Source organism: Lichenostomus cassidix, chromosome 2 (assembly GCF_008360975.1).
Source record: "Lichenostomus cassidix isolate B80296 chromosome 2, HeHo_3.0, whole genome shotgun sequence".
NCBI lineage: Eukaryota > Metazoa > Chordata > Aves > Passeriformes > Meliphagidae > Lichenostomus > Lichenostomus cassidix.
Window position 1 is genome coordinate 23,387,464 of NC_139482.1, and position 20,391 is coordinate 23,407,854.

Consider the following 20,391-nt stretch of genomic DNA (forward strand, 5'->3'; position numbering starts at 1 on the left):
CTGATGTTGCAGTGCCATGAAACTGTAGATACCCCCTTAAATTAAGTGGGAATTTCCATTTGAAACTGTGTTTGAAGATCGTACTTTTTTGTTTTTCACACTTTAACAAAACTGGCAGAATGAAACAACAGACTGGAGTCTTGAGGAAAAATGGGGGGTTGGATAGGAAATGGCGGAGGAATTGAGGTAGTTTATACCTGTTTTCCTTCCATAGCCCTCTCAGTGGAATACAAAAACAGCTGCCAAAATGTAAATTGTTCTGAATGCAAAAGTATTTGTCTTTGAGCTACCAGGTGAGTGAACACAGTCTGTAACTTACTGTTGGTGGTCTTCTTGTGGCTGGTCAGTAATGGGCTGAATAACTTCCCACGCTGTACTTAGCGTATCCTGGTCTGTGACAAAGTCAGGAACGGATTGACTTGAAACCTAAAAGCAGCAAAGTGTATTCCTACTGTAAGCACAAAGAGGAAAACATTCAACAGAAATTAAACTGATAATGTAACCTGTAATTTTTTTTAACTTTTCGTCAAAGTTTTGCTTGTGGATTGAACAGGTAATCTCTGCTACATTTCATTTTGGGTAAGTATTCATCACATTAATAGAAATGTGAGTAATAGTTTTAAATTCAGTTAGCACCTTAGAAGACTTAGGATGCAGCTCCTGAATTTAATGCAGAAAATTCTTCATAATAAAGTACCACAAGTCAAGAACATTTAATAAAGAAAAAAGCAGGAGAACAGACAGTAAAAAAGCCGTAAATATTCAGGGCATGGGTTCAGCATAAAACTCCCACTGGCCCATCAATGAGAGAGAAAAGCAAGGAATTTCCTTAAATCAAGTAATACTGACTGTTCAGTATGTTAAGTATATTAATTTCCTCTTATGTCAAGACAACAGATTTACCTAGATTTTGCATCCATAAGGAATTACCAGCCTTTCTGCCTATACTCAACTTCCAGTTATTTATTATCTCTACTTTCTTATTTTTCCCTTTCTCTGCTGACCAAAATGAATCAGTGGATCAAATGCTGACTTTATGTGCAATGCTATAAATTTGAGTAATTAAGTGTAAACTAGTGCAGTTTCTCCTGTTCCTTGAAATTTTACTGGCAATTATAGTACATCGCTTGTACATCCATTCTGTCATTCTTGTCACTGGTCTCTCCCTCCTGACCTACTAAGGCCCTGATCCTGCAAGAACGTGATATTGTGACATGATCAGCTTAAAAGATATAGAATCATAAAATGTTTGGGTTGGAAGAAACCTTAAAGATCATCCAGTTCCAACCCCCCTACCATGGGCAGGGACATCTTTCACTAGACCAAGTTGCTTGAAATCCAATCTGATTGTGAACACTTCCAGGGATGGGACACCTGCAACTGAGGCAACCTGTTACAGTGCCTCACCACCCTCACCCTCAATAGCAAACAATCTATTCCTAACATGTAATCTAAATACACTCTCTTAAGTATAATATCACAGTGTAATCATAAGGGTATAATCATTTAGGACCTGATGTCTAAATTTAGTAAGCCTCTTACTGGCACCAACTGTTACAGATAAAGTTTGGCTCCTCTGTTTTCTAAAAGCCTTTTATCTCTGCGACTGTAAAAGTCTGCCTTCTCCACTAACATTTACAGTAGCACTTTAGCCCTATAAATGTACATTTCAAACATCTAACTCCTTTAGAGAAGATAATTAATTAATCTATGACTGTTTTTTGACATCATGTATTATGAGTACTAATCATAATAACAAATTAGGTGTAACAATGTGGCCCTGTGACCATGCTTTACGAGCGCTCCCTTACCTGACCATAGTGATACTCTCCAAAGGTACAAAACTGCATTGCTGGCAATTTTCCCTAGCAAAGGGAAAGTCTTTCTTGTACTTCCTCCTAATTTTAATGCTGTCTCTAAATTTTGTGGCCCTGTTTCTGACTTTTTTTTGTCCTTTTACACCATGTCAGAATGATCTCCAACTACTATACTGTAATGGCAGCAAGGACACAACATAAAGAAGCAGCAAATGTAGCAGGATTGATTTTTGCTAGCAAAATGCTTTTCCTAAAGTCTTCCCCCACAATACAGGGAGCTAACAAAATAACTTTTGTGAAATATAGCTGAGACTTAGCTTATATTTAAACTCTAAACACCACCCTCCCCCCCACCATCCCCCGCAACTTTTCTACTCTGCTGGGACTGAATGTTGCATGAGCAGAAATATTAGGGTCAAGGGAGAAAATGGCATCACATTTGGCCTGTGTGACACAAGTGGTTCAGTGCTACCCAACTAGCCAACACTACAAACACTCTTTTAATATAGGGTAGTTGAATGGAGATTGCTCTCTTTAGAACTTGCTTATTCCTTACTGCACTATGTCGATACAAAGTTCTGAACTAGTAAGACAGTAAAGAAAGAGCAAGTACTGGGTAAACAATAGTCATGATTATGGCGCCATACAGACATCGTAAAAGGAAAAAGAAACAAACCTACAGAAGGATTCTAGTACGTATATTTAGTATACCTAGAGAAATAGAAGAGAAACTGATTATGATGTAACATTACATACCCTAGAACGGCGGGTAAGATCTGGACAAGTGAGGACCTCATATATCCCTAAATCATCTGAAGCATTTTCAGGTCCTTAAGTTAGAACAAAGATTAAGAAAAGAGATGTTAAATGAACCTAGGAAATAATGACTGGCGAGGTATTTTACCCTAAATTTTAAAACACCTGAATACTGGTTATGTGATCTGCTTTAAACCACTTCCCTGACAAGCTCCTATACTGGTATGGAGCGAGGCAGGACAACTGCAGAGATGGTGTGCACGGCGCTTGGTGATTTCCAACACTTTGGACCAAGTGAGGAGCTTCTTGATAATCTCAGCAACAGTTTTGGTAGAGACATTCATGCTTTCTATTCTGGAAGGCTAAAATGACTAATTAACTTTCATTTCCCATAGAAAAGAGGCTGAATTCATAAACTCAGCATATGCACAGTGTAGTGAGGCAGTACTACCTGAATGTTTTACAATACTGAGAATAATAGAAGGGAACATGGTACAAATAGGTGATGCATTATTATTTGGGTCTTCAGATACCGCTTGTATCTAGGCGTAGCTAGTCTCTTTCTCTACCCTACCACTGTTCAGGAGATCTGAGGCTCTTTGTTGTCTCCTTGGCATCTCCACAGCAAAGGTTGCAGCATTAACAATGTTGAGATTCTATCTTTTGGTATGACTTGCCAGGGTGATGGCTCTCTGTGCTCAAGTGAATTTCTTACCTTCCTTAAGGTTCATATACTTCCCTATCCTTATGCATGTAGCAGTTTATGGTCTGCTCTGATGCTTTGGTAGAAAGCAATGGGAATAAAAGTGCTATCCTTCCAAAAGATGGCTTATCTCTAGCACCTCCTGCCTAGAATCATGTGGGAAGGATGCTGGAGGGAAAAGAGGCAGTGAAAAAAACTACTCTGGGTCCTGATGACACAGAGAAAGATAGTACAGAATACGGTAGGTTAAATATATATACTGTAAGGTCGTTATCTCATGATTTGGGTAACAGTTGATGCCATGAACACTTTCAATTGTAATCCACCCATGGTGTTTCACCTCTTACTGCTATCCCAGGATAACACTGATTTAAGTCATATTGGTGACAACAGTGGAATACAGGTATTCCAAACCCAGAATTCTGGGATTAACAGGTAGAATTCAAACCAACAGTACATACAGCTATGAGCTCCAGGCATGAGCTAAACCCATGCTGACTTCTCATTTAGATCTTATCTTAACTAAACTACCTTGGAGGTGTGCAACCCAACATAAAAACCCTTTCCTTCCTTTAAAAAAGGGTAAAAAAATTTTCCTTCCTTTCCTTCTTTTTTTTTTTTTTTTTTTTTTCTGGATGTGGGGATGCTATTTTTCTTTTCCAGGAATGGATTTTGATCTTATGCTCACACTTATATTAGCATTACCTGAAAGTGCCTGTGCCTTTCCGTAATCAGCCTCTGCCCTAGAAAACATAAACATGTTTCTCAATTTGACGTCATAAGCCAAGGGAAAAAAATTAGTATGATAAAATCCAATTCTCTGGATGGAAAGAACTTTTAGACCGAAGAATGAATTATTTTAGTACCTGCTCTGTAGCTTCTGTTGTATCACTGAAAAGAAGAAAAAAAGGAAAATTATTCTTTTTGCTCCAATGGTCCAAAAGAAGAGTTGGACTGTGCTTAATTTTTACATACCTTTATGTGGCTGATATCTTTTCCATAGAAATAAAAAGGCCATAGCTAGGATCAAAAGTAATGAAATTCCCGTTATTACTGCAAGAGGAGACACAGATTTTCCTTTCTGGGCCAGCTTTTCCACCCCTGTGACAAAGAAGATGAGTACTGTATTTAGTTTCTTATTCTTTACAATGTTCTACAATGACACTGAAAAATGCGTATTTTTAAATTAATCTGAAACTAGTAAACCTGAATAGAGGTACAAAACAGATAGAAAATTTGGGGCCTTGTGAATGGGTAATATTTATTTTTCCCCACTGATCTCCTGAACAGAAAAAGCAATGATACGCATGTCAGAAAAGACTTTGGAGCAGATAAGCGCCTAGAGCTCAATGAAAGTCAGTAAATGTAATCCACAAATTATAGCATCACAAAAAGTAGATGTATATTATAACTTGAGGCATAGAGATACTGAACTACCAAAAAATAAGGTGACAGGAGAGTAGCTTGTGCTAGATTGGAGGGAAACCCTCCTAGCAGTGGGAGTTTTAAAGTTGGAGAGGACAAAAGATCCACAAGACTTTTTCTACAGATTTTCAGATCACTGACAGTCCGGTTGTTTATCAAACCATATGAGAAACAAATAAATTATCACAGAATCACAAAATCATTTAGGTTGGAAAATACCTCTGAGACCATTGACTCCAACCTATGACTAAACACCACCACATCATCTAGACAATGGCACTTGGTGCCATGTCCAGTCTTTCCTTAAACACCTCCAAGGATTGTGACTCCACCATATTATGCTCGTTTGTATTCACATCTAAATATATTCAAAATATTTCTTTCTTTTGCTCAGCCCTTTTGCTGAGATATGCATTAGCAGGAGTTTTCCAGCAGGATACTAATACAACACGAACACAAATTGCATATAATTACATGCTCAAAAGCACATGGAAAACATTTGCAGTGAAATTTGCAAAGAGAAGAATGTGAAAGTTGGGAAATGCCAGACATAGTTGCTTATTCAATCTTAATTTCCTCCTTTTGCTCTGAACTGTGCAGAATTCATGTAAAGGACATGTCACAATCCATACAGGTAAATTAATGCTGCATGTTTGCCAGTGCCAGATTTATTAGCACAATTAAAATGTGTATTGTTTAGCTGGATGTATTTCCAGTACTTAATGAACTCCTGTGCAGTAAGCTAGGATTGCTTTCACCTCCATGTGATTCACTAGCATTGTGCTGGCTACATGTGCAGTGGCGTTCATGAAGATTAAATATGAGGATTTCTAGCCAGATGTGTCCTAAAGATAAAAGAAAATAAATCACTGCAATTTCACCAATTTTTTTTTTTATAGTCCTTCAATGTACTGCTTTCCTTAGGAAGAAAAAGCCCAAATGCTGGAGAATCAGATGAGTCCTTAAAATTGTTCTTTAAAGTGAGTAATTTCAAATTTAGACCAAATAAATCACATCTTCATAGATATATCAGTGCTGAAAACAAAGACATGCTCTTTGCAAGCATTTAACACACTCAAGCTGACTAAATTTGAAAACTGAGCAATGACTTGTGTACATAATGAGATACCTCATCTTATTTTAAAATCTTGGCTAAAACTGGGTAACAACTTAGTGCAATTATTGATATACTTGTAACTTATTAAAATAATTGTTTTCTTGATAATTTTTAGGATTAATTAAGCAGCTGTCTACAGCACCACACAGGTGAGTTTCTGTCCCATGGGGAAATTGTGTAAGGTCTTCTGAAACATCAGAGTTCCTGTTGTTACTGAAAATGGTGTTTCTGGTACTTTGAATGCCATAGTCCAGGCTCTGCATCTAGAATTATGGGATTAAGGAAAAAGAATATGGACAATTTTCATAGTCTTTGCTTAGTATGTTTATTCAGTTGCAATCAGAATTTAGCCTGAGTAGCATTGCTGAGACTGAATTTTGTGTGAATTAATACCTCTTAGAATCAGTCAGTGCTACCCTGCCAAGTGTAGGTTTGACATCCGGATTTAGTGCTATTTAAATAAACAGTCATCAAAAAGAAAATGGCTACAGAGGGGGAAAATTATCTTTTCACATTTTTAAATACACAGGATAAAATGTTTCAGTAAGATTTATGCAAAATGTTTGTAATTAGCAAATCTACTATTTTAAGTCTGACTAAACATGAAGCTATGGAGTCTTCCCTTCTTTTTGGCCTTTGAAAGGAAATCTCAGCTGAATATCATAGCTTCCTGGAGAAATGTGATGTTTATTTCTATTGACACATAGTTCTGGTTGCATTTTCTTTCACTACTAACACAACATTTATTTTTGAGTGCAGTATTCTTACTATGAAATTGCGACTCATCTTCCTTCCAGCATACTGAATGCCATGGATTCATGATGAATCAAGTAAGTGAGCTGAATAATGGACATCTCCTTTTCTTGTTTACCTGACTAACAAACGATTGAGCTCTTTGCTCAGCACAAGTGAAATTGCTTTGTTAAATTTTCTAATAGACAATTGAGTCTATCTTGTTGAACATTAATAGCATACATTCCTTATCTGGAAATACTTGTATCCATCTATATTGAGAAGAGATATCAGACTTCCCCAATATCTTGTTCTTTACTGTATGCTTCTGGAGATTTTCTGAAAAACTGCTTCGTTGTATGAGAAATAAAGGTATGTGTTCTTCAGAACCCCAAATCAATCCAGAGATTCATAAATATGACAGGGAAATAATTTACATGAACACTGTAATAAAATCCCACAAAACATCAGTGTCTTAGTGGGTTGTGTTCCAACCTGTGTCACACTGCAGGTAAAACCTGTATCTCACGGAATGTCCAAAAGCCCCTTTATTATATTATTAGCAAGAGATCAATTTTGATACATATTCTAAGAATTATTTCCTTTTCTAGGGCTGACATACCCCTCAGATGTTACAACAGTGAAATTGCATTCTTACCTGCAGAAGTAACGACAACTGTGAAGTGAGTTTCATCTCGTTTTCCAGTCATGCTGTTGAAAGCACAGCACGTGTAATCTATTGTCTTCTGGGCCACTTTATCAGATGCAACTTCCAGATGGGGTCCATATTTGATTACTTGAGTGGTATTGTTATCCCTTTGGAGCCACGAATAAGTATTTGGTGGATTTGAATCTGCTGAGCAGTCAAACAGTACAGTTTCCCCCATGTCAATTGTAAACACTGCCCCTATTTTCAGACCTTTATCTGATTTGACTCTAATTCCATAAGGTCCATCTGCATTGGAAAAAAAAGGGAAATACAGTGAGGAAATGAAGATCAAAGTCTATAATTAAACCTTAATCAGAAGTGTATCTCTAAAGTTAGAATATTTAAGTTGGACTAGCCTTTAGAACGGTTGGCATTCAGCCATTTCAATTAAAAGGCTCCAGCTCAATAACTGGATCTGTGCTAGGCTTAGCTCAGACTACACCCACTTAATACTGGTCTAATTGTTGCTTAAGGAAAAAGCATGGGTCTATGTATTTCTCAGTATGATGAAAAGAAAGAAAACTGAAATCAGTTGGATTTCTATGTAGTAAAGGAGCATTTATTCTTCAGGGGCATATTTGATTTCTACTTCAATGCCAAACTTACTGGCATAAGTAATTTCCCTGCAAATTTAAAAGTGAACAAATTAGCATTGGAATATTACATTCACTGTAATAATTTACAGTATAATAATTATTTAGGAAACTAACTTACAAGTATAATATTGAGTGGGGTGTGCCTTAGATAAGTTCAGAAAAATTTTTCCATAAATGACTGCTATAATAAACTTTAACTTCCCCCCACTTTAGTAGGCTTGTACTATTTCAACAATTATGTTTTTTTTCAAGAGTAAACGCTTGTGCTGAAAGACAGTTGTTTTTCTGAATATAATTGGAAGAAGCATATGTTGTTCTAGAGTCACGTGCTCATTACTCAAAAAGTTGAGCAGATGAGTATTTCTAGTGTAACCTGCATAGGAAAATGAGAAGGGAAACAATATACTTAAATATTATAAAAGTATTTCTCATACTATTTTTACTAGAACATTTCAGATCATTGGGGCTTTTATATATTTACATGTTGAAATTATTTTTACAGTCTCCTAAGTATAGAAATTAATGTAGAGAACATAATAATCAAAATGTGCCTTATTAAAACACTTTTCCCACTTAAAAACAAAACACAACAAAAAAACCCCAAACCAAAACCACTAATCATTTTAATGTTACTAATTCCCTGACAACTTACATGAATAATCAAAAATGTACAGACCTAATACTGATAGAGCCAAAAAAGAAAATATGGAGAATATATTTTTGGAGGATCCCTGAAGATCAATAAAGCTGCCTCCCACAGAATAGTGTAGCACAGAACGGGCACATACTGTGCCCATTTCAGACAGTGCAATTGAATAATATTTCCACTTTCCTATGGCTGTCTGGAAGAATTAAGGTAATGTAGCTGGGTTTGAATAGAAGTCCCTGCTACATGAAGCTGCATACTGGTACATTTCAGACTCTATTTCCTACTAGGAAATTCAGGATGATGTTAGAACTTCCTCTATTTACTGTCTGCCTTTTTTTATGAGACTCATCTATTCTTCCACACTAAGTACTGGTGGTGCTTATTCCACCAGCACACAGCACAAAACAGGGCATTTTGGGTGTCCCTCTTTGTTTTTTGCTGTTTGTTAAGGCTTAGACAAAAGACTATAGACCATAACACACGGCCTCAGTTTAGTCCACTTTTAAGTAAATGTCCATATATCACAACATAAAATGGTCATTTTTTAATTTTCTGTACTTATTTCCTAGTGGTAAGTTTTTTGCAGTCTCATTTTAAGGAATGGCCAACATCACGCACAATATTTACTTGGGAAACAAAACACAAATTCACTGCACCATGACTTAGAGCGGCTCCCACCTATATTGCAGCAGCCAGTCTGAAGAATCAAGGCATTTCATTAAGTTCTAGATGCTGGGCTGCTTCCTCATAGGCTCTGCAGTTTCTGAATCACTTGCTTTATTGTCTCCAAGAGCCAGCTGACCCTGTACTGACCATTTCTGTGACGTACAGACCTATACCCCCTGGAAGGGGAGCCTTTCACAGAGGTTCATCTCTTATAAGGTTTTACTTCCTTTTTTTTCAGATCTGAAAGGAGAAGGGATGTACTGATCTTTGACATTTTTCATAAATGAAATAAAGCTCCTCACACTCTATTTATAGTCAGGAACATACGTTTTTTACTTTTCAGAGCAATTCAGTGGTTCTTCCAATCCAATTCTCCTTTCTAAGGAGAATTAGCTTTTGTTTTCATTGATAATATGACTTTGATATGTGTTAACAGAGATTAATGGTAAGAATAGCTGACTGGTTTCCATGTCCCCTCACTGTAGGGGGTGGTTTGCCACAGTCTGCAAATGAATCAGAACTGAATTTAGCTTTTTTATCAACATCTTAACAGTGCAGCATAAAGGGATAACACTGACAACAGAACTTCATTTTAATGAAAGAAGCAAATTGAAAGATATCATTGCACAAACACTGACACACACTGGCTGAGGAAGTTAAGTTTGAAAAAAAGAGAGAGGTTATCTTAAGAAATAGTCAAATTTTGGTAAAATCTGAAAAGTGGCATTCCTTGCTGAAGGATTGGGTAACCCTTCTGCTTTGCCTGAATCAGACTTTTGCCTCTTCTGGGCATTGTGTACATCGAGGTCCCTAAACACTGGGTAACTGACAGGTACACAGAGCTTCAAGGATGATTTTGAAAACCAGGCAATTAACCATTTCCTCTTTAGTACTAAATATGTTCTATCTTTTTGAAGACCTAAAGAAGAAAATCCCACTTAGTCTGTTAAATTCAACTCTGTCAACACAGTACAACAGTTTCTGCTGCAGCCTCCAGGACAGCAGCTTTTTCCAGTCTTGAAATCATTTATTTCTGATTCACACAACTGCAATAGCCATGTTCTGAGCTGCATTATCATCATAGCTAGTGGAGAAGCTCAATAATATTAGTAAGACATGAATGAAATAAACACTTTTCATACTCAGTAAACACCCACAATGAGAGCCTTCATGGATCCCTCAGCTCTGTTTTTCCTTCCCAGTATTGTACTCTACAGAAAACTGCCACTTCTCTCAGTAAAACCAGTTAACTAAATGACTTGTAAAATAATAAATCAATCTTTCTGAGTAACAATTTACTGCTCTGTGGGAATATTTCCAATTGCTCCTATCACTACGAGACTATTACAGTTTCCAAGCAGATGGCAGGTATTTACCGTGAGTGACCTTTTCTTTATCACCTCCAGTAACTCCCCCACAGCAATGACATATGGCAGAGAGAGATCCTGGGGCCTGTTCTGGATTAGGAGCTGGGAGACAAACTACTTCTGCAGGCAGAGGTTGAACCGAATTAGGTGACTTTGTACAGCTCAGGAGGTAAGACTCCAATTCCCATCACTGACTTGGATATAGAGTACCACATGTATTTGCAGTCCTTCAGCATTGCATTGTTTGCTCTTAATACTCTGGCCCAGATTTTACATTATGCATAAAGCAAACAATCAGTTCTGCTAAATTACAAAGGACATTCTGAAAATGCATATACAATAATATTTGCACACATGGAGAAAAAGTGAATCCCAAAGTTTTTGATAGAGCTGTATATCACAGCCACTCAAACAACAAATGATTCAAGAAATCTGGACATTTAAGTAACTTTGAGATTTTAAAATTCTCGTAAACAGTGGGTCAAAACCAGGTTTCCAGTTTAGAACTTGGACAGATTTTTCAAATTGGCTGGAAAATGCATGTAACTGAAGCAGGAAGAAGGGAGGAAGCAGTACCAGAGCTGGGACCGAAGGGTACACACCTTGTCAATGCAAGTGTCCCAGACACCTGTCAGTGCGATCAGTGCTTTGGAGACAATACGATGTACAACAGGTCAGAAATTCAAATCTCACATGGGCTGTGCAACAAACAGAGCTGTCTGAAAGGCAGCAAGAGTGGCAGATGTTTTTCTAGCCTGACCCAATTTTATTGCATGGGAAGAAGGCTATCAGGCTGGATACCGTGTCACCAAGTTGAATGCAGGTATTCTTTGGAGAGACACGTGTATAATGCCGATTCACAGCTCATTAAAGTGAGAAATGCAGTAGAGGAACTGCATTCAAACACCTTCAGCTCTCATTCTTAGCACTTAAGGCACATAAGTGAGCTGAGATTGAGACTCTACAAATGCAGGAGGAAAGAACGTGATTTTTTTTTTTTTAAATCACGGTAATGGTGAGTTAAAGCTCCACCAGTGCTGGTTATTTCCTCATAGAACAGTTTATCATGATTCCTCTGTCTAATGAGTTGGACGCTCAATTAGTATTTGCCCTTTTTAGGACTCTCTGCTTCTTCACCTTCAAGTCTGCACTGCTGTCAATTTTATAAGCTAAACACAGGCTTATATCAGCTCATATCTAACAATGTCCCTCTTAATATTTGCTAATTTAAGCAGTCTCTTCCTCTTCTCCTGGTGCAGTGTAGAGACCCTTCTCATACTTTAGATGCAAGTCACCCCCTTATCCAATTATTCCAAGTTATAATAAAACACAAAAAAAGTAGCAGAATAGATAATCAGAGATGAAAGGAGATGAAAAAAGGAGGCAAATATGAGAACTAGAAATGTAAGAGATGTAGGTTCCGCATATGTTGGCAGTGCAATCATAACAAGTTGAGCATGGGCTGCCTGTCAGCTGCCAGATGACAGAGCCTGAAGAAAGCTGGAGAGAGCACCAGCCCTTGGCTGGAAAGGAATCCAGTTCCAGTCCTTGCACTATGCCTCCCACACTGGGCCACTGGGTAAACTGGCTATATCTGAATAGGACTGGTGGCAAAGTAAGTCCTGACCAGTCTGATTTCAGCTCTCTGAGAAGGACAGTTCGACCCCTGAGGACATGAGGATTAGAGCATAGCAGGGTCACGTATGTGTAGCATGTGCTACTTGAAAATTGAGGAGGCATTGGGAATGCCTGACATGGACCAAAATGAGAATGCCCTAAGATTAATAGTATAATTGTTGAATGCTGATCAAATCAATCTTTTGTTTCCTCCAACTCAAATAGTTTCTCAGGTGTCTTCATTTCCAGTCAAAATACCTGGCTACCTTATGGTTTATTCTTCTGCAAAAAATGGTTCTTTATACAACTCTTCTTGCTCCCTTGTGTTATCCATTTCACATGGAATGCAATCACTTCTTTCAGCTCTAATTTTGCGAAGCTTGACAGGTCTCTGTGTCTCTTCTCCATCCCTTTCTTTTTTTCTTTCCAGCTCAAGACCAGTGTTTGGGGATCTGCAAGGACTACACGCAGTATTGTACATCTGGTCTTATCTTCCTTGTGCCATTAGCATTCCCCTTGTTTCCTTGAAGGAAACCCATTGTCCACTACCCTAGAATTAAATAAGTCTTTCTCATGCCTGAAACATGCTGTCAGTTCATAGATATCTTGTGATAGCTCAATCACCCTGGCTTACTGCCTTGACTATTTTCCAAATCAATCTCAATCTTATCACCAGAAGTTCATGGTTTTTTTCTCTAAATGGGCATGCCCATTTGTTTTCTTACTAGCAAATTTCATATAAGCTCTATTACTCTTTCAAAGTCATTCAGTCCTCCTATTTAATGTCTGAACTGAACTTCATTGAGATACTCCCTATCTTTTTTTCTGTTGCCATTAATGGAAGTTTTAAAAAGGACTGGACTTGAAATTATCTTGAGGAAACCCACTAATACCAGTCCTTCCTGTGCTTAGCTTTTTGATGCTGTTTGGTGTTTTCACTTTTACCAATATTTTCATGTATAACCATCTGATTATGTTTTTCCTTTGAGTCACATCTCCTCCAGATCTGAAGACACCTGTGGTACTCTTAAAGTTTCTGTCTGAATTCTGCAGTTGAGATTGACCTTCACAACTACATAATACTGAATAATTTTATTATCCTGTTTAAGTTAGAGCTATTACAAACAAGTTCATTTTGAATGCAAGCTCACATATAATGCTGACACAACTGTTTTCTGCCTCTTTTCATAGTTAGAGGCACTCTTTCCAGCTAGATCACTATTACAAAGATAATAATGAATATTTCATATACTCACAATATATGGTTGGTGCAATTATCTCACTTTCCATTGCACTGACACGGTTAGATACCAGACAGCTGTAATTCCCAATGTCTTCTTTTACAACGGGAACAATAAGAAGTGTAGCATTGTTTGATGAAAAGGTATAATTAGGGCCAGCATGGAGACGCCTCCCATTTTTCATCCACTGGTAAGTTACCCTTGTACCGTTATCCACAGTACATTTTAGGGTAATATTCCCTACATACTCCACTACCCCTGAAGATGGTTCAGTATGTACAGTTGGCTTTGTGACTGGAACTGTAAAATAAAGAGATATGAAGAGTTAAAGTGACAAACCACTAAATTACAGTCTTCATTGCCAAGATGATTGAAGTAGCAATCACCATTCTCTCTGGAAATTACTCATATTTCAAATTTATCTCTTAAACAAAGTTAAGGGTTAAAAGAAGAAGGCCATATTCTCAGGTAGTGACAGTAAGAATTGCTATGGTACTTAAATAAAACCAGACTGTTTATATTACTGGTAATAGGATAAAGGCTGCAGACAGGTGTACCACAGCCTCTTGCCTCATGTACAAATCACTGAGGCCACAAAAATGAAAAGAGCATAGAGCATGACACTGCCCACCATGTGTGACTTCTCATCAGAACTGCCCACAGCTTTGCCCACACGGCACTGAAATATGAGTGATCTGGTCATGAGGATGTCTGCAGACTGTGACGGCTCTGGGAATTAAATGGCAGCTACAACTTTGTCACCTCAAAATATCATTCATCTTATTCCTTCCAAGCCCAACAGTTACAGGATTCCCACTGTATAATCCATAAATTACAGAAGCCTCTTGTCATCCTTTTAGACAATTCTTTCCCATTTCCTTTTTTTTTTTCCCCTCTCTTTTTTTTTCTTTTCTTAAGTCCCCAGTAAAAAGAGCAGAGTCTAAAAAAGGAACTTTGGTACTTTAGGAATTCAAATCTGGGCTTCTATTACAGACACAAGGGGCTACAGTCACCAGCAAAAGTCAATGACTCCTCTTGTAACAGGAAGTAAAGTTGTTCAGGGAAAAAGACTCTTTGAAACCCAGTGCATTCTTGTGATAGCGCACCAAAAACTTTTGAAATCTTATTTTTCAGAAGTCTGTCTAACTTAATATAAAATGTTTCTATATCTCTTCAGTTTTTTCCTTGTGACATTGAAACATCAGTCAATATATTAATTTTGCTTAAGGACGACATATTTTAGTATTCCCTCCAGCAGCAGTAGAAAACAACATAACTTAATTGTTAGCATTTACTCATGTACGGTTGCATTAAACGAGACGCTATTTTAACTGGATACTAAGAACCAGTACTTCAAAACTACTGTAATTTTATTTTCAAAATGAAGATGCTATCTTTTATTAACTTACCATCAACAGCTACTCGAATCTTTTGACTTGCAGCTATTGTTCCATTTCCACGGACCTTGACTTTTACGGTGTAATTTCCCTCATCACTGATACGCAAGGGATTAATCCTCAAAGATGCGTTCGGTGGTGTAAGGGTAAACCTGTGCTCATATTCCAAGTCTGGAACTACTGTTTGATTTACAGAAACAATCAAGTATTTCGGATTACTTTGAGACCTCTCAAAAAGCCAAATTATCTGGATTTCAGAAGCAGTAGCATTGAAATTGTAGTCAACAGAAAGATGAAGTGGTTGCCCCTCAATACCATGGACGGTATGAGACGGTACTGTCAATTTTAAGGCGGAACAAATACCTGCATAAAAATGAAAGAACAAACAAATAAACAAACCCAAAACACAAATGGAAATCCTGGAAAACTCAAATGAGAAATTCTCACTGTGAAAAAAATTCTCAAGGCTAAAACTTACATTTTTGCATGGTTGTAACTCAAATTTTAAGTAAGAAAGTGGCAAGAGCTCATGAACCTTGGTGAAGCTGGATCTAGCTACAGAGGTCTAGCCTCAAACTATACAAAAAGACAAAGGAAGGATCTTTTACTATTGAAATTTTGACCAAAATGAGGTAATGTACATTTACCTTAATGTATAAAATATTTTCCCTTTAAAATATTTCAAATGTCTAGGTCTTATACTGTATAACACTCTTGGATTGCACACTCAGTTTTTAAGATATTTTTCTCCAGCGGTTCAGCTACAGAGGAGCTTCTCAGGTACTCTGCCAATTATAGTGAGAAACTGACTGAAAATCTGACAAGCAGCACTTTCATGAATGTCTGACTAAAACGATATATTGTTATTATTTCTGACTGCTCTGTACCTGTAAGACTAAATTCAAGAAACAATACTAAGCTTGCAGAAATCAAATATTCCAGTCTTAGGAAATTGGAAGAATTAAGGCTTTCTGCTGATATGCATAAAAGTGAAACTTTTCAGCCACATAATTAATTCTGTTTTCCAAGAATTCTGTCTCTGTTATGGTGCAAAAAGGTGACTCCTCAGTTAATCATTGTCTTTCCCATATATTTTTAAAAATAATTTTTCCTTGTTCTTGCCTAAGACATATTTATAGAACATTATTAAAGATTTAGTCTTGGGATTAAGTGATTAATTTTCACATTAACTTTTCCATGGTACACAGGAGAACAGCAATGATGTTAAGACATTAATATTAATGAACTGATCTCACAACACCATTATAACTGATAGGACATTATAGATGAAGAATTTAAGCCCAGAGAAAACGAACAGCAAAAATACCCATTCATTTTGGATGATCAACTTGAAATATTGAGAGGATTTTTCAAAATACAAATAAAGACATTTTAGTATTTTGAAGATGCAACTCAAATTGACTCTAGTGGCAGGTTTGCTCAGATTTGAGTGTTCAGTATTGCTGAAAAGCAAGCTGCAAATGCTAAGACAAAACCCTAAGAAAAAAGCAACCTCTCATAAATAAGAAATACAAAAAGTGCAATTTAAGCAATCCATCTGCCACTGAATAGAAACACACTGGAGACTGAGAACGCATTGCCCAGGGCAACATGCAATGCTTTCACCATGCAACATCTATTCTTTTCCTTCTAATGATCATTTTTAGTTGGACCTGATCATCCTCGAGGTCCCTCCAGCCTAAAATTCTGAGATTCCTGACATGCTTCCAAATACCTGTAACCGCAAAGTAACTTCCCAGCTGATGTATATGGAATGCATTTCTACCTGGAAAGAGGTGGGTGGGTAGCGGAGGGCAGAGAGAGCCATGCATGAAAAATATGTGACTGTGCTCATTAATATAATGCAGAGGTAACTTTGTTCCTTAAATTTCCTTTCATATCATTATTCTTTATGACAGAAATTGTTCAAGGTTAATATATGTCTAATTTCCTAGGCTGCATGACAGAAAAAGATAAAAATATCAATTCAGTAGCATCAAATGGTATCTGTACATGTCTTTCGGGGTCGAATTGTCCAACTTCGGCGCACAGTCATTTGCTATGAGGTATTTGCAAAGAAAACTGTTGCTGGGGGTCAGGGTGGGGACACAAAAAGGGGGTGATGGTTACAGACGCAGCAGTAATGCCAGTAATTAATGTCAGAGGTACTCTGGAAGGGCATGGGAAGTAGCAGAGCAGAGATGGTGTGTGAGGGGACTGGTTCATGGGTAGCCAGAAATGCTGTACATGATCTACTCCAAAAAAGCAATTCTGTAGCTGGCTCCACTTTTTATAAAGCTGAGCAATATCACACTCAGCTAAAGACAGCTCACAGCATTTCTGAGGGCATGGCAGGGAAACCAAAGGAAAATGTTGCAGAGTCCTAAAGGGGAAATATATGAAAAGACAGTGAAATCCTCTGACAGAAAGTCTGGCAAGCCCCCATTAATGGGGGCTGAAGAGGAAGTGGGCAGAGGGCTTCAGGCTGCATGGACTTTGATTTGCAAAGGACCGGCTGGGGTTCAGCTGAGGTACCTCAAAGATATGTAAACGTGGCACTCAGGAACTTACTTTAAGGGTGGAATTGGCAGTGTTAGGTTTAAGGACTTGATGCTCTTAAGGGCCTTCCCCAACCTAAAAGGTTCTATGATTCACTTGTGTTAGATTAATTTTGATTTTTAATTCCAACTGGAGACTGTTGTGACTAATGTTTGAATTAATGTTAATAGCAAAATCAAGCCAATGTGTGAAACTAAATTCATATTTATCAGGCACAAATTCCATAAAATTTAAGCCTATCCCTACAGCTTTGCAAATATTATACACTTTTTTTCCAAGACAATGGAATTCCCAAAACTATTTTTTGTACAATGATTGTAAGGACTGTACCAAAACGACCTCCATTTGAAGCTCAGTGATCTGTGCTTTGCTTCCATCTGACTTAGCTATCACCAGTATAAGCAAGCACAACAGAAATGTTGTTGACATAAAACAAGGGCTGCAGTTTTAGTTTAAATAAAAAACTATGACGTAACTTTTGAGTTTATGGCATAAACCAAAACCTGCCTAGTGAGGTTTTAGCATTCTCTGAATTTAACATCTTCTTGTCAAAGTGAGTGTGGATTCTCAGCTGCTTTTCACCATAATGTTCATTTAGCCCTTCAGCTCTCCTGAACTTGATGCAAAATGTCACTACATCAGTGATAATATTGCTTCTCCCTTTTTTGCAAGTATGTTCATTTATCATAAAAAAGAAAACAACCCAAACAACCCAGATGTAATGGTCCAGGGAAGCTGCAATTTCTATACCTCCATTTATATCATTGAAAACTCAGGCATACTCTTCCCTGGATTGGGATTTTTGCCCAAGAAAAAATTCCACTGAGCTCTGTTTCTGGATTTAACTTTATCTGCTGAGGTCAATGTCTTCAGTGGCCTTTGTGTCATGTCTCCAATATCCCTGATTCTTGCCATAATATAAAGTATGAGCAGCACATTTCCCTACTAGAAAATGTGTATATCTGGGTAAGGGTATAAGACCTCCTGGTGAACAAAGACGTATTCTAAAGCACTCTGCTTGCATGATAGTACCTCTTGTAGGATTTTAATAAAAAATATTCAATAAAGTGGTAATGTAGATAAAGTACACAGTCACTGTTATTTAGCAATCAAATATTTTTCATTTTTCAAGGAGATCCAATAATCTTCATAGAAAAAAATCAATCATTAGGAAGCCAAAAGTCTTGAGAAAGTATTGAGCTCAAAATCAAGAAAACTAGGTGACTCCATAGTAAGCTAGAACTGTGAGGTTCACAAAGAAAATGAAAGAATTGTTCTTATACATGAATGATTAGAGGATGCACTACATTTGCACTACTACGTATTTCCTCTGCTGACATTTAAAAAAAAATATAGAAAAAGATAATCACAATAATTTGCAGAAATAAGTTTATCTAACATTTGACCACAGGATATTTCTGTCAAAGTACATAGAACAACATGGATAGCAAATACACAGGAAAACTGCACCCAGACACCAAACAAATGCACTATGAAGGGGGAGACATCCTTCTGTTGACTAAAAGCTTAATTTAGTTTCAATACCAATTACATTTAGGTATTACTTATAATTTAATTAATCATAAAGAAGTGAAAAATAATGTATCAATGCAGTCTCGACAATAAATTTTTAAAGTGTGTACCAGCTTCTGTATAATCTTTGGTTCAGAACCTGTCCAGCCTTACTTGTTAAAAAGAATCCACAATATATATGTTATTCAATAAAATGTAATACTATATATTTAATCAATACCCAAGTCTTAAATGTAGATTATATACACTTAATCAATCCCCACGTTTTACATAGAGATTATGTTTAGAATTCATTTTTGTTTAGCTGCTAAAACTACAGCTCCACTCATAAAACAAGGTGTCACTATCTGATGAAAAGCTTTTAGGCTGCCTTCCTGAAATAAAACATCTGACAATACAACAGAAATATCTTTAAATTTATAAAGATAAATCCTATAGAATCAATTCACAATTCCAAATGACAATCAAATAAAATTCGTACTTGTATCTTACCTACAAGCAGAAAATATATTTTGCACTGTAAGTCCCAAAAGAAGCTGGCTAAAGGGCTCCATGAAAGCATCCTGTCCCAAACAAATGCCACCTTTTCAGCACTAAGCCAGGGCTCAGACCTGCAGCTGCTGGTTTATTTGCTAGGGAAATCAGCAATGAGTTAACACGTCCTATCCTGTCCCCTGCCTTATGTGATTTGAATATGTGTATACAAAGAACAAAGGGAGTGGAGCACCTGTTAGATGAGCACCCATCTTCATTGCCTCTGACTTTATCATAACCCTTCCCCGGCAGTCACAGCAAATATGTACAGAATGTAATAAATGGGGCACACAATACAAAGTACATTTAATTAACAGAAGTAAGTAAATGCACCAAGTGAGCAGGTTATATACTTATTAACTTCCTTTAGTTAGTTTCAAAAAAAATACCATGATGCTTCTGCTTATTTCATACTTATTTCATACTTCTGCTTATTTCAAACTAAAATTAGTACTCAGAATATTTTTTTCAGTTCTTTTCTAATGACAGCCTCTCCTTTTCTGTTACAAAAAAACATTAAACAGCTATTAAACAGCCTAATTTTTTTCTGAGCACTTTCAAGCCCATAACCTTTCTGTATTTTTTTTCTTAACATAACTCAGCAAATAATTAATTCCCTTTCTCTAAACAACATGTAATGTCAAGCGCCTCTGAGACATCTTTGAAATGAAAATCCTATTGCTAGAGTGGACAGCTTACTACAGTTGTTAACTGCTGATTATTGTTTATTCTCCATTAACTCACATCAGTTTAAATTAATATTAATGTAGGGTTTGGATTTTGTCCAAAGCTGTCACTCACTGTACAAACCAGCAGCAAACTGGACAAACCCTCCCAAGCTGTGCAGTAACAGTTTGCGATGGCAAACATTCATGGTGACAGAGATGGTTTATTCGTACAAAACCACACGATATTTTTCACTAAACAGCACTTAGACTATTTTGGCTTAACAAATTTTAGGCTAGACTGTATT

General features: G+C 37.1%; 1 protein-coding gene across 1 annotated transcript; it reads right to left on the bottom strand.

Moving 5' to 3' along the window:
• Positions 1–315: 315 nt before the first annotated feature.
• HEPACAM2 (HEPACAM family member 2) lies at positions 316–19,450 on the bottom strand. Its single transcript, XM_085050725.1, is given in 10 exon segments — positions 316–426; positions 2,574–2,647; positions 3,982–4,019; positions 4,143–4,167; positions 4,252–4,377; positions 7,209–7,505; positions 13,411–13,695; positions 14,805–15,155; positions 19,377–19,405; positions 19,407–19,450. Coding segments are annotated over 10 exon segments (1,368 nt in total). The 5' UTR covers positions 19,439–19,450.
• Between the last annotated feature and the right edge of the window lie 941 nt (positions 19,451–20,391).